This window comes from Lipophrys pholis (assembly GCF_963383615.2).
Source record: "Lipophrys pholis genome assembly, chromosome: 2".
Classification (NCBI taxonomy): domain Eukaryota; kingdom Metazoa; phylum Chordata; class Actinopteri; order Blenniiformes; family Blenniidae; genus Lipophrys; species Lipophrys pholis.
Window position 1 is genome coordinate 4,509,728 of NC_137636.1, and position 13,647 is coordinate 4,523,374.

The 13,647-nt window shown below is 41.5% G+C and overlaps 1 protein-coding gene across 1 annotated transcript in view; it reads right to left on the reverse strand.

The window, feature by feature from the left end:
- map2k5 (mitogen-activated protein kinase kinase 5) overlaps positions 1–13,647 on the reverse strand; it is a 67,682-nt gene that overhangs the window by 30,727 nt on the left and 23,308 nt on the right. Inside the window, exons 9-16 of the mRNA XM_080458146.1 lie at positions 10,267–10,306; positions 10,109–10,177; positions 8,521–8,602; positions 7,747–7,808; positions 5,570–5,618; positions 5,381–5,454; positions 3,134–3,184; positions 2,988–3,059 (exon numbers count right to left, since the gene is read on the reverse strand). Coding sequence (XP_080314272.1) covers positions 2,988–3,059; positions 3,134–3,184; positions 5,381–5,454; positions 5,570–5,618; positions 7,747–7,808; positions 8,521–8,602; positions 10,109–10,177; positions 10,267–10,306 — 499 coding nt within the window. The remainder of the gene's footprint in view (positions 1–2,987; positions 3,060–3,133; positions 3,185–5,380; positions 5,455–5,569; positions 5,619–7,746; positions 7,809–8,520; positions 8,603–10,108; positions 10,178–10,266; positions 10,307–13,647) is intronic.

Sequence of the window (13,647 nt, forward strand, 5' to 3'; positions counted from 1 at the left end):
TGATCTCTACTCGGCGAGACTGTAAACCTCTGAATCCCCACAATTTAGAAGCTTTTCCTAAAGTTTTGAGTTCAAGAAATGTGAAGAAAATATTATCACTTTTTGCTATATTATGACAAAGATTGAATTTTTCTTAGTTGATTCTTAGTTTTCAGAGGACAGCATTTTTGTAGCCTTAACTGAACAAGTTTTCAACTATTTCACAAGCAACAAGGTAGTTTGCTTAGAGCGTTGCTGCCTGCTGTTCAGCTCTGGATCCTGGGCTGTGGTTAGCCGTTACATGGTGATGTTTAATATGAAAACTCATCGTTTTCAAAAAGTTTTACGCTTTGAAAACGATGCAGTTTGCATGTCAGGTCACGAGTCTACAGACCAAGTTGGATTGTTATTACAGTGATTGTCAACTATAAAACTACCAAGTCCCAGGAGAATATGGAGTCATGACACTCTGGAGGAAAACATTGTTGTTATTGTTCATCTACTGAGCACGTGCAGAAAAAACTATTAACTACGGTCATGGTGCACATGACCAGTTGCAGGGTTACAGAAAAGTAGCTTTTTCCTCTGTTCTAATGGAGATGGAGAGTTATCATGAAGTTGTGTTTCTCCCCATTTCCATTGTTTGTCCAAGTGTCCTTTCAGTAAGACACCAAACCTCAAACTGCTCTCAGGGGACGAATCACGCCTCAACATCAACGTGTGAAAAGGGTGAACATGATAACTGGTGGGAATCCATTTACCAAACACTAGACAAGCGCCACATGCATGCTGAACATTGTTTCACAAAGTGTATCTGTCTGGCAGTCGAATAAATCCTCCACCTCTTTGAACAATCCACTGAAGTGTGCAGACTGAGACTTTCGGACTTTGAGTTGAGCTTTGTGCCCACCTGCTGACAACACTTCCTCATCAAACCACATCAGCCATTAGTTAATACGCCTCCAACAATTACCACCTGCAGAGGAGGGAATAAAGGGATAAAGAGGACAGGTGTGTGTGTGTGTGTGTGTGTGTGTGTGTGTGTGTGTGTGTGTGTGTGTGTGTGTGTGTGTGTGTGCTGGGTGGGGGCAGCTCTCCCTGACATTTGGCGATTCACTGGCGGAGAACAGTTTTGGTCTTGGTCACGAGCGGCTTATCGGAAACATGATGTGATTAAAATGTCAGAATGCTCACCTCCTGCCTTCAGCATAAACTGGAAGACTAAAGATCAATTCCAACGCAGCGAGTAAACTCCATCTTTATCACCACAGACGGTGTCGATAATTCTGGCAAGGCTGCATCACTTTGAGCTCATCCATTATCGTTATAATTGTAATGATATGAAACATTATTGGGGCAGAGGCTCAGATCTATAGAGCTCCTGCAGAGAGAGCGCGGCGGCATGAAGAGAGGAAGAATCAATACTGTCAGCGAGACGAGGGACGAGTTAACGTGTTATAGAAAACGTGATAACTTTGCTACTTTTTCCAGAAATACGCAACGATTACTGTTTTAACAGGCTGTTAGCATTAGCCAGAGTTAACTTTCTCCACAGAACATCTAACATACAGATTATAGAGCATCTTCCTCCCACTAACAGCCAGATTATAGAGCATCTTCCTCCCACTAACATCCAGATTATAGAGCATCTTCCTCCCACTAACATCCAGATTATAGAGCATCTTCCTTCCACTAACATCCAGATTATAGAGCATCTTCCTCCCACTAACATCCAGATTATAGAGCATCTTCCTTCCACTAACATCTAGATTATAGAGCATCTTCCTCCCACTAATGCCAAGAACATCCACAAGGCTGCAACATGTAGAAAAAACAGGTGCACCAAGTGCTATACGGAAGTACTTTGGCTTCAAAACAAATGAGCGCTGTGTTTTCATTAACACCGAAGCACCACTGTGCAAACGGTGTTTGAGAAGAAGTCTGGCCGCGGCTGGAAACACTACTAACCTGCAAAACACCTGAAGGACAAACACCCAGAGCTGCATAAGGAGTTCAAAGAACGACAGATAATCCCTATGAAAAAGTATCTCTGGAAAAAAATGTAAGCTATTATAAATATTAGTATTATAAATATAATATAATAAATAATATAAAAGAATATAATGTGAAAATATTTTATTTTAGCCATTTAATGTTATAAAGATTACTGCATAGTAACATAGCGTTTAAAGACATTGGGCCTAAGTAGAAATATTCTATGCTTATGTAAGTTCTGATTGCAAATTGAATCATTTGTAAAACTGTAAAAGAAACAAAAGACTGAAAATGTATAAAGGGGTAGGAAACATAAGTTTTACTTCGACCTACTCCTTTTCGAATTGTATGTACAGTATATTACTTTATTTTTATTTTTTTTAATTGCATTGTACAAATTCGAAATAAAGACTACTACTACTACTACTACTACTACTTAAGACGGGCTGTATCTAATGTCATTTTTTGTGTTCTCTTTTTATTTGGAAAAGTATCGAAAAGTATCAAACTACATAGTGGTATCGGTATCGATACCAAAATTTTGTTATCGTGACAACACTATTATAGAGCATCTTCCCCACACTAACTGATGTAACTTTAAAACAGACACGCAATGAAAGAGGGCTGGTTCTGGCAAAGGTGGAATCCATCGTGGACGTCACCTTCTATCCCCTCCACGACACTATAGGAGCATTAACCAGCTCCCTTCAGTGGCAGACTGCTGCAGCCACCATCCAGGAAGGATCTACCACAGGTCACTCATACCTGCTGCTCTGAGTTTGTTCAACAGCAGAAACTGAGTAAGAAACTGTGTAAATACCACTGTCCAGGAGCTATTGCACTGTGACCACTGTAAATATTAAATTTCCCCATGTGGGATTAATCAAGTCTGATCTTATTATATAGTATCTATATGTTCAGGTATAACTAAATGTGTAATTACTGAGACTTAAAAATAATCTCCACTGAGCAGAACTCTCCAAACACAGAGCCTTGAACAGCTTGAGCCTTACCTCCATGAAGGAGATGCCCACACTCCAGACGTCTGCATGGATCCCGTACTGCTCCCCTGATATCCTCTCAGGCTGCAGAGATAAAAACAGTGGGATCAGTCAGATCCACAAACACAACACGATGCTGAACGGAGCGAGAGGCTTACCGCCATGTACGCGTTTGTTCCCACGTAGGTTTTAGCAATAGAATTCACCAACTGCAAATCAAGAATAGCGAGTCAAAAATATGGGAAAAATCTACATGTATGAAGCAGTTAAAATATTCCATCAATGGACGGGCTGGATTCTTCCAGAGTTACATGATGTGACAGAAAGGCTCAGTAAAAAAATATAAGGAAAGAAATATAATAATAGTATAGTGAGAGATTATATAATTCAATATAATGTATATTATTATATAATGTTTAAAATTCGAAAATTTTATTGTTCCAAATTCGAAAAACATGACAACAATAAATTAAATTTACAAGACTGCAATGTATTTGACAACCCAACCACGAGGGAACATGAGGGGGACAAGGGTGGGTGTGTGTGTGTGTGTGTGTGTGTGTGTGTGTGTGTGTGTGTGTGTGTGTGTGTGTGTGTGTGCGTGTACACAGAATGGCACATGCCATCAATGACTGTGATAATGAGTCTCCATTCCCTCATGACTGTTTTTTTCATGTCCTACAGTGTGTGTGTGTGTGTGTGTGTGTGTGTGTGTGTGTGTGTGTGTGTGTGTGTGTGTGTGTGTGTGTGTGTAAACAGAAACTGATTAAAAAGACAAGGTACAAGTCATCGCTGCGTGTGTTACATGCTCTGGGTGTGTAAAATTCACCTTGGAGGTGCAAAAGAAGTGGAGGTTAAAAATGAATAACAATTTACCACAGAAGGGACGTTGTGTGTGTGTGTGTGTGTGTGTGTGTGTGTGTGTGTGTGTGTGTGTGTGTGTGTGTGTGTGTGTGTGTGTGTGTGTGTGTGTGTGTGTGTGTGTGTGTGTGTGTGTGTGAGAGAGAGAGAGAGAGAGAGAAATGTTTTGGGAAACGATGCAGGGTGTCCCTGATGACTACATCACACACAGTGAGAAGGCTATTGTGTGCCACCCACGCTGCCTCCAATCTGCAGAATACATATGAATGAGGCTCAGCTTAGTGTGTGTGTGTGTGTGTGTGTGTGTGTGTGTGTGTGTGTGTGTGTGTGTGTGTGTGTGTGTGTGTGTGTGTGTGTGTGTGTGTTAATAATTATAAGGAGTGATTTTGGTGGGAGGCAGCAGAACAATGAGGGTGGGAGGGGTTAATGTGAGAGGAAGACCCTGGGGATGTCTCGGGTGGGAGATGAAAGTTGTGATTGACAAGCTGACCAGATGCACACATGAGTGTGGTCACACATGTCTGTCTGCCTCCTCCCCTTCCTCCTCCTCACGGCCACATAAACAATCAGGTGCTCCTCTTTACAGAACATCTGATAGAAATGCCAACATTGATTTTTAAAGATGGTTACGACAAGTAAAAACACGTAATTTTTGTTTCAGAAAAACTCTGAAAATTATGTCTATATCCACAGAAATGGCAGAAAACACTGAAAATTATGTAGTTAGCGTTCCAGGTTCTACTGAGCATGTGCAGAACAACTATTTAGTACGGCCGCGGTGCGCATGTGCGTCATCAGGGTTTCAGAAAAGTTGCATTGTCCCCGTTTCTATGGAGACGGAACGTTTTGAAAAAGTTGTGTGTTCCTCCGTTTCTGCGGGGACAGATTGTTTTCAAAAAGTTTCATCCCCCCCGTTATCGCGGAGACGGAACGTTGTCCAAAGGTTGGGTTTCAGCGACTCCTGAGCACAGTTGTCGTGTAAACGGACACCCAAAACACAACGAAAGTTTTACGTTTTTACTTTAAAACGCCTTCACGGGGCTTTGTTTACTTATACAACTTAATTCATTCATGATTTTTCAAACAGAAATACAGTGAAATCTGTTTGTGGCTCAGACTTTGAAGTTCGTTGGCGACGTAAACTTTGTGTTTCATTTTGGAAATTTGCTGAAAAGACCAGGAACGGTTCTCCTCCATCTGAAGATGGTAAAAGTCTGTTATTTTTACAGTTTGTGATCTGGTCCACACTCTGCCTCAGTATCGGGCCATTGTTTATCCCACGGGCCACATGTTGGACACCTATCTCAATGGTTAGCACAACTAAGTACGTGTCGTAATATTTTGCAAGAATTGGGTCAAAAAATGTCACCAGGAAGAGAAAGCGAGTCGATTTCCATGTGATGAAGACATGAGTGAAGTAGCCTGTGAATGTGAATTTTCGGTTTCATGATGAGTTTCTCTGCTAATTTTAATCACATTTTTAAAAAAGCAGTTTTCGCTGCTCTGCTTCTCCTCTCTGTGACGGCGTGAACAAACCGTCGTACCTGCGTGCTGACACCGAAGTCACAGAGCTTGACTTGTCCTCGGGTGTTCACCAGCATATTGGACGGTTTGACATCTGCGGAGACAAAGTGCTTCAGAAAACTGCAACATCAGCGCTCTGCGGCGTGTCTTTATCAACTCTGCTCTTTCTTTTTTTTTAATGATAGAGAGGCAGCGCGTCTCTTACTCACCTCTGTGAAGTATCTTCAGGCTCCACAGATACGTCAGGCCTTTGACTACCTGCGCACACACACACACACACACACACACACACACACACACACACACACACACACACACACACACACACACACACACACACACACACACACACACACACACACACACACACACACACACACACACACACACACACACACACACACACACACACACACACACACACACACACACACACACACACACACACACACACACACACACACAGTGGAAGATGAATTGAGTTCTGCTTCAGAAGACTTTCTTATATTTCTACTCATAAACACCCTTGACCCTCATGTACATTTAAACAGTGGGGGTTTAAACTTAAGTGACTGTGCAGCAGTGACAGCTGAAGCTTTATCTTAACAAATTTAAAATCTATGATGAATCCTGAGCGTTGACACCAGTTTTCATTCCTCCTGTCGGAGTCGTTACAACTGAGAAGAAAAGAAGCTCGTCCACTCGTCTGAAGCTTCAACTAGAGCTACTTGAACTGTGGAGTGTGGTGGACCTGTGTGTGTATAATACAGTGTGTGTTACATGATTTGTGTGTAACACTATATGTATTTATTCAATTTGTGAGCGTGTAATCAGAGTTGTGTTGTTGTGTGACATGATTTTGGTGTGTGCCGTTAGCCTCCTGTGTGTGTAACAATTAGTGTGTAGTTGGATGTACAATTTGAGCATGCATGACACGATCTAATTGTGTGTAGTTTGTGTGAATGTGATCATTTGTGTGTGGTTACATTTGTGTCTGTAACTAATAATGTGTATTTTAGTGTGGATGAATTGCAAATGTCTCCGGGTTTTTTCCAGTCCTGCAGCATGAGAGGTTTGACTGCTGCGCTTCTTTTCAATTCAAACTAACGGACTCAATCTTGTTTTCCTTTTCGTTTGCACTTTGCCTCCTGTAACGCCTGTAAAGACGTCACAGACTAATCTGGTAGTTATCGTCTATCTACTGAGCATGTGTTACTACAGTCGTGGTGCGCATGACCAGTACTGGCGTTTCAAAAAGTTGCGTTTTCCCCCATGTTCATGGAGACAAGAGTCTGAGGGTTTTCAAAAAGTTGCGTTTCCCCCCGTTTCCATAGAGACAGAGTTGCAGTATTTTTGAAGATGTGTTTTCAGTGGCTCCGAACACCGTTGTTGTGTAAACAGAAACCAGAGAACAGAACGAAAATGTTCCATTTTCGCGTGAAAACAATGTGGTGAAACGGAGCCCGGCGACAAATGTGAACACGCAAGTCTCGACTGGGAGCAAAAAGAAAACTCTCATTTCTACTGCAACAGAAAAGCAAATCAACAAAACTGTAAACAGTCTGTAACTGTCGACTTTTACTGCTTCTGCACCCCAAAAGCCTTTGTCGCCCCTTCACTGTGTCTTATTCAAATGAATTCAGAGAGTTAATTAGTGAACATCTCAGCTAACTGGTCTTGTATTCCAGCCTCTGGGCTGCTGTCATCAAGTCCGGGTAAATAAATGAAGAAATGAATGAGGGAAGGAAGAAACCTCCAAAGAGCTTTTCTTTCTGTGATAATGAACAACGGAGACAGTGCAGAGCTGTGAATTAGAATTAACACCCACTAAAGAGCTGTCATTGTTTGATTACGGACAACGTTAAAGGAGAGACAGAAGACAGGAGGTGCAGACAGGAGGAGGAGGAGGAGGAGGAGGAGGAGGAGGGGGGGAGGGGAGGAGGGGGGAAGTAGTGAGGAGAGAAGAGAGACAATAATCAACATCAAGGACGTTTCATCAAAACAGAGAGAGAGAGAGAGAGAGAGAGAGAGAGAGAGAGAGAGAGAGAGAGAGAGAGAGAGAGAGAGAGAGAGAGAGAGAGAGAGAGAGAGAGAGAGAGAGAGAGAGAGAGAGAGAGAGAGAGAGAGAGAGAGAGAGAGAGAGGAGGCGGAGAGTGAGACAAACAGAGAAAGAGGGAGAGAGAAATATAGAGGTGTGATTATTTATTGTATCGTATAAACTATTTTAAACTACCATAAATACCATAACCCATTGAAACCACATTTTTAGTTCTGCTCCCTGTAGATCCTGACAATGTTCTCATGGACAATGACAAACCAAGAACAAATGTGTTTTCCATTCCTTTCCAACAGAAGGATTTATTTGTCTTTTGAAGGTAAAACTTACAGCGACAGCGATCCTCCCCAGCACATGTTCAGGAATCCTTTTGTAGACGTCTAGAGATCCTCCTGCAAAACACAACCCGCTCTGTGACTCTGGATCCAGCTCACCTCTTCACCTCGTGTGGTTATCACATTTGTTCTGCACATAAGTCAAGATCTGCTGCATTCAACCAGTGCACCTTTTAATTTGCTTTTACTTACACCGCGCTCATGCAGCCGTTGTTTCTGCGTCTTTAATGACTTCGCCTTGTTTTTAATAATTAAGTACAAGTGGAAGTGGCTGTTGGGAGAAACTCCCCGGAAGAGCTCGAGAGGTTTAACAGACTTTGCTGACAAGCTGGTGAATGTGTGAAACGGGGGACTTACTGCGTTATAACACACACACACACACACACACACACACACACACACACACACACACACACACACACACACACACACACACACACACACACACACACACACACACACACACACACACACACACACACACACACACACACACACACACACACACACACACACACACACACACACACACACACACACACACACACACACACACACACACACACACACACACACACACACACACACACACACACACACACACACACAGTCAGAATTTATGGCGCCCTTGTAGCTTTTAGCACACGGGCTTGTTAAGCAGCAGCCAGCGATCAGAAGTGTAAATGGACTTAGACTGGAAACTCAAACCCCCAAACGTACCCGAAGACAGAAAAACAAAAATATGCACTCACGTTGTGGAGAAACTCACCGTCCATAAACTCTGTGCATATGGATATCCGGTTCTCCACGAAGAAGGCACTGAAGAAGGTGATGATGTACGGAGAGTCACACTGCAAGCACGGCACACACAGTCAACACATAACTGCAAGTATATACATATTTCTTTCTTTCATTACTTCTTATTCTAAATTAATTAATTAATGAGCATTTTAAGCCGATCAGCTCAGGACCCAAAGAATCACTCAACCTCGAGGAGTCAACGGGTAATTTTAAGTCTTGGTTCAACGAACATCCATGTGGAGTTCCTCAAGGCTCCGTCCTGGGTCCACTTCTGTTTAACATCTTCGTCAGAGATGGGCAACTAAGGGCTGGTTTAAACAGCAACAACTTCAAGCGAAAACACAAAACTTCCATTGCGTTTCAGATGTACATTTGCATAACGTTGCTCCGGGCCAGTTGGTCCTGATGTGTAACTTTTCGAAAACGCTTGGGCTCGGTTGTCGTGGCAACAGGTGAAAATGACACTTTATAAAAATCCAACTTGGTCGTCCGTCCATACGGATGTCCGTGTAAGTTGCTTTGTTACAAATACAACCAACAGCACCCACTAGTGGCCTGGCATGCTAATTACATTGTTTTCACTGTTTCTGCCAGTGTCGTTTTCAGAACATTGCTGCATAAACGTGAAAGTTTAAAACATGTACTGCTGCTCATCTTGGCCAGGACACTCTTAACAGAGATTTTTAATCTCAACAAGGTTTCTTCTGGTAAAGTAAAGGTAAAACAAAAATGTATTTATTTATTTTTTTAAGTTTTCTAAAAACCAAAACGCAAAATTGATGCATTGTCACTTGAATCGTATCGAGGGAACGAGGCCTAATTTTCCCAAACGTCTACATGAGAAATTAGCGCTGCTATGGAAGACAGAGACATTAGTTGACATTAGTTTTGATTTCAATAAACAAGTAAATTATAAAATAATTTTTCACTGCAAACCACCAGTTTTTTTAAGTAACAGTTTTTTGTTCTGCTAGCTAAGATGTGTGACACCATGTAGCAAACAATAATGCAAACGAGTATTTCATGAGTACACCGTGCAGTATCATCTTTGATACTGGTATCGGTGCATCCTTAAGTTTCCACCTCCCACGACATTGGGTTGAGGATGTTTGGTTTTAAAGCTTTCTTATTTTTATGGGCCTCTTCCTTACTTTGTCTTTACTGATTCACACATTCTGAATAAACATAAATGATAATTAAAAGTTATCGTTTCCCAACATAACCTATCCATGAATTAGTGCTCTCTTCACATTTAAGGTCAGTTTGAGGAAATTTCCATGCTCATGATGTTTAAACTGAGAATTAAAGAACAAAAAGAACAAAAAAAAAAAAAAGAAAAGCTAAAGGAACTTCACGGTGAGTGAGCAGTAAACTTAAGATTGTGGTGTTTGGTCGTGTGTGTGTGTCCAAGTATCACTGATCCCCGGCTTAGTAAGTAAGACCGGAGGCGATAAAACGGCATTTCATTAGTGAGACTCATGGTTAATTAAAGCAGGTGTGGCAGAGCAGCAGGATTCAGACGAGAAACGAAGGGACAGGCAGAAAACCAAACTAACCTTGTAGAGAATCTCTAATTCCGACATGATCTGCTTCTGTAACTCCACCGTGATATCCAGAGGAATGACCTGCAATCAGACATCAAGACTTGAGCCATGATGAGAAAGAGTTGATAAAAAAAACTGATGATGATGATAATATAAAAGTAAAGTCTCACCTTGACAGCTAATACTCGCTTGCTCAGAACATGGTACGCTCTAAGGAGACACGACAAAGGAGGAGAACTTGAATGAAAAAGAAAGAGACACACAATCTGTGGAGCTCGTACACACCAGGGGGGGAAACATGAAAGCTTTAGATCACTGCAGATCTTAAAATGACACCATGAAAACCGACAGTCTGCAGGACTTCTGGATCTCATGAACCTTTAAAGTTAAATTTGAGGGAGCAAAAAAAAAAAAAAACATAAAAAAAAAAAAACTCAAGTAATGGAACACATGGTCATCATACTATAAGGCTCCGTTTACACAACAACGTTTTCAAGTGAAAACAGAAAACCTTTGCAGCGTTTTGGGGCTCAGTGTTTTTTGAATGCTGGATTGTCTGTGTGGGAATGTGGTCTGTTTCCTTGGGTGTTGTGTCATCTATGTATTGTAATGTGGTGTGTCTTCTAGCGTTTGGTATGTCTTACATGTATTACAGTACTTATTTGTGTTTGTTTGGTGGTATGGTTTTACCCTCATGGGACTGCAGATGGAAATTAGCTCGGAGCTAAATCCGGCGTATTTACAGCGCTGGTTGTCTGGTCATTAATACGCAGTGTCCCATTCAAATAAATTAGTAAATGTAAATGGAGCCACTGAAAATCAACTTTTTGAAAATGCCTCGGCTTCGTCTACGTGAAAAGGACATAAGCAGAAAGAAAGAAAGCATGCTGGGAAAACCTCTGAATTACTTTGAACACCCAATATTGACTTGAAGACTAACTTTTTTTTTCTTGTGTTTGAGTGCAAAGAAGTAATGAAAATTCAGAAAACAGTTCATTATCATGTATTTCCTTCAACTGTTAAGCAACTGATATGTTGAATTTATAACCAACACGTTTAAGATTCATGTGCCAATGGCGCTGTGAAGGCATATTAGGTAATATTAGGGTCAGAAGCATTAGACCTGTTTAGGTGCAGCCTGCGAATGGTTAATCGATTTTCTGGAAGAAGCTGCTGAGGCTAACTGAGGTCACGGAAAACTAACAGCCGGCTACTAAACTGCACAAAATCAGACAAGCAAGCTAACCTACGCAATAAAGTAATGACAGAAGAAGTTCTTCTCAGAGAAGATAATGAGCTGGAACAGGTCAGGATGTCCAGAACTACAGATGAGATTAGCTTGAAGTCGGGCAGCAGGTTGCTGAATCTCGACCCGACCGGCCGAAAAGGAGTGTGGCGAGAGGCCAAGCTCACGTATGATTGTAAACGTTGTTCTGAGTCGCAGCGAGCCGACTGAGATATTCTGAAATGGAGAAGAACCCTCGTGCAAATAAATGGTGGCGGACATCACCAACCGAGAACCAAACGTTTAATCCCATCCCTGACGTCTAAGGTTTAAAAGAACACCTTGTCACAGGAGCAGTGGGCCGGTCTCTGGTTCTCTGGTTCTCTGGTCTCTGGTTCTCTCAGACAGTTTAGAGTTGCAGGTGAAGCAGCAGCTTCAGACCGGCCACATAATGATTTAATTATCAAACTCCTTAATGCCAAACGCCGGCTTTAGTTACAGCCCTCCGAGCTTAGTTTACGGTACCGGTGACGATACCTTAGGACCTATCAACACACAATCCTCCAGGACACACACATGGACACACACTCACACACACCAGCTGTCAGCTGACGGGGACGGACGTCACGCGGGGCCGCTCCGTGGTTGTCTCGGTAAACGCGATACCGTTCGGCTCACCTATCAGCGGCTCGTCCTCAGACTGTGTGTGTGTGTGTGTGAGGTGTGATTAATGTGTGTAAGATCGCAGTATCAAATCGCTCTCCAGCCAGATACCTCTAAACTCGCCCGGGCCTTTAATTAATGGCACCTATTAGTGCAGCGTCAGTATTTACCCACAGCGAGCGCACACACACTCCGACTGCAGGCTTGGTTCGTTTACGGCTTCATTTTTTATCTATTTGGCTTCCGAGGAACATCAGAAGAAGAAAAGACAAAGAAACAAAGAATAAACTCACGAGAAAAGACATTAAAATCTTATAAATGAAAAATAAAACTGTCAGACTGAAACACAGAAAACACAATTAAGAATAGCAAATATCTTAAAATGAGTCAACGTCATTTTTAAAAAGAGACAACAAATGGAATGTAACATCAAATAGGCAACTGGAAGAAGCATTTGAGAAGACCATATGCAAAACTAGATTAAATATTACAATTCCAAAATTCAGATGAAAGTAAATTTAAAAAATGGTAAAAAATAACAAAGATTTATAAAATATAATATTTAAAAGAACCTTTAAAAAATATTTCAAAAGTTAAATATATACATTAAAATGGCAAAAGTCTGATAAAACTGGTGTTTTTAAACACCAATGTAATTAAATTTCAAGTGAATTAAGAAAACAAAGAACACAAATAAAACAATAAATATAAGGTAAAATGACAAAATCCAAGTAAAACTGGTGTTAAAATTCAGATGAAAGAGAATTTTTAAAAAAACCTAACCGTATATTTTAAAAAGTTACATTAAATACTTATAGATATATAGGACATAAAAATAGAAATATTTAGTTTTTGGGAGGATTAAAATAATTTAAAAATGAATAAAAAAACATCTATTTAAAGACAGTGCCCTGGTATATCAAAATTACATTGTTTATTGTATTTGTGCATTAATTAAGATCAGTTTATCTACTTTTTGCTGATCTTCAGTCTCGTCTCTCTCTGCACATCAGGCTGACGCTCTTGTTTTCATGTTGATGTCTCCGTCTTCCTTTAAGCTACAATCAATATCAGCTGAGCGTGACTGCTGCTCTTAATTAACACCAAGATGTTAATTGAGGCGGGATCGCAGGGTAGACGAGTTAAACGGAGGCTGTGCGGGCAGCTCCAGGAGACATTAAATCAAGACTTCACCACGATTAGAAACTTTTAGGCTGCGTTCACACTGCAGGCCTCGATGCTCAATTCTGATTTCTGGCTGAGATCCGATTTCTTCTTCCGATTGTTCGCACTACATTTTAAATGCGACCTCCATCATACTGCAGTCTGAACGTTATCTGACCCCAAAGTGCGTAGAACAGGGCGTGACGTATATTCATTTGCAAGCGGTTGTGCAATAGGAGGCGACACAATCTAGACAGTATGACGAGGGAAAGGAGGAACGTCTGCTGCCTCCGTACAGAACGGTGAGTGGATGCAGTCGGGAGCCAGGAGGGGAGGGATTGGGACGCGAGGTCACATACGCAGAATTCACCCACAACTTCAGGATGTCAAGGAAGACGTTTGAATACGTCTGTCAGAGTCTCTCCTCGCCACTCGTCTCCATCTCACGCCAATGACGTGAAAGTCGCAAACATGACCATTCAGACAGCAGTCGCATTGA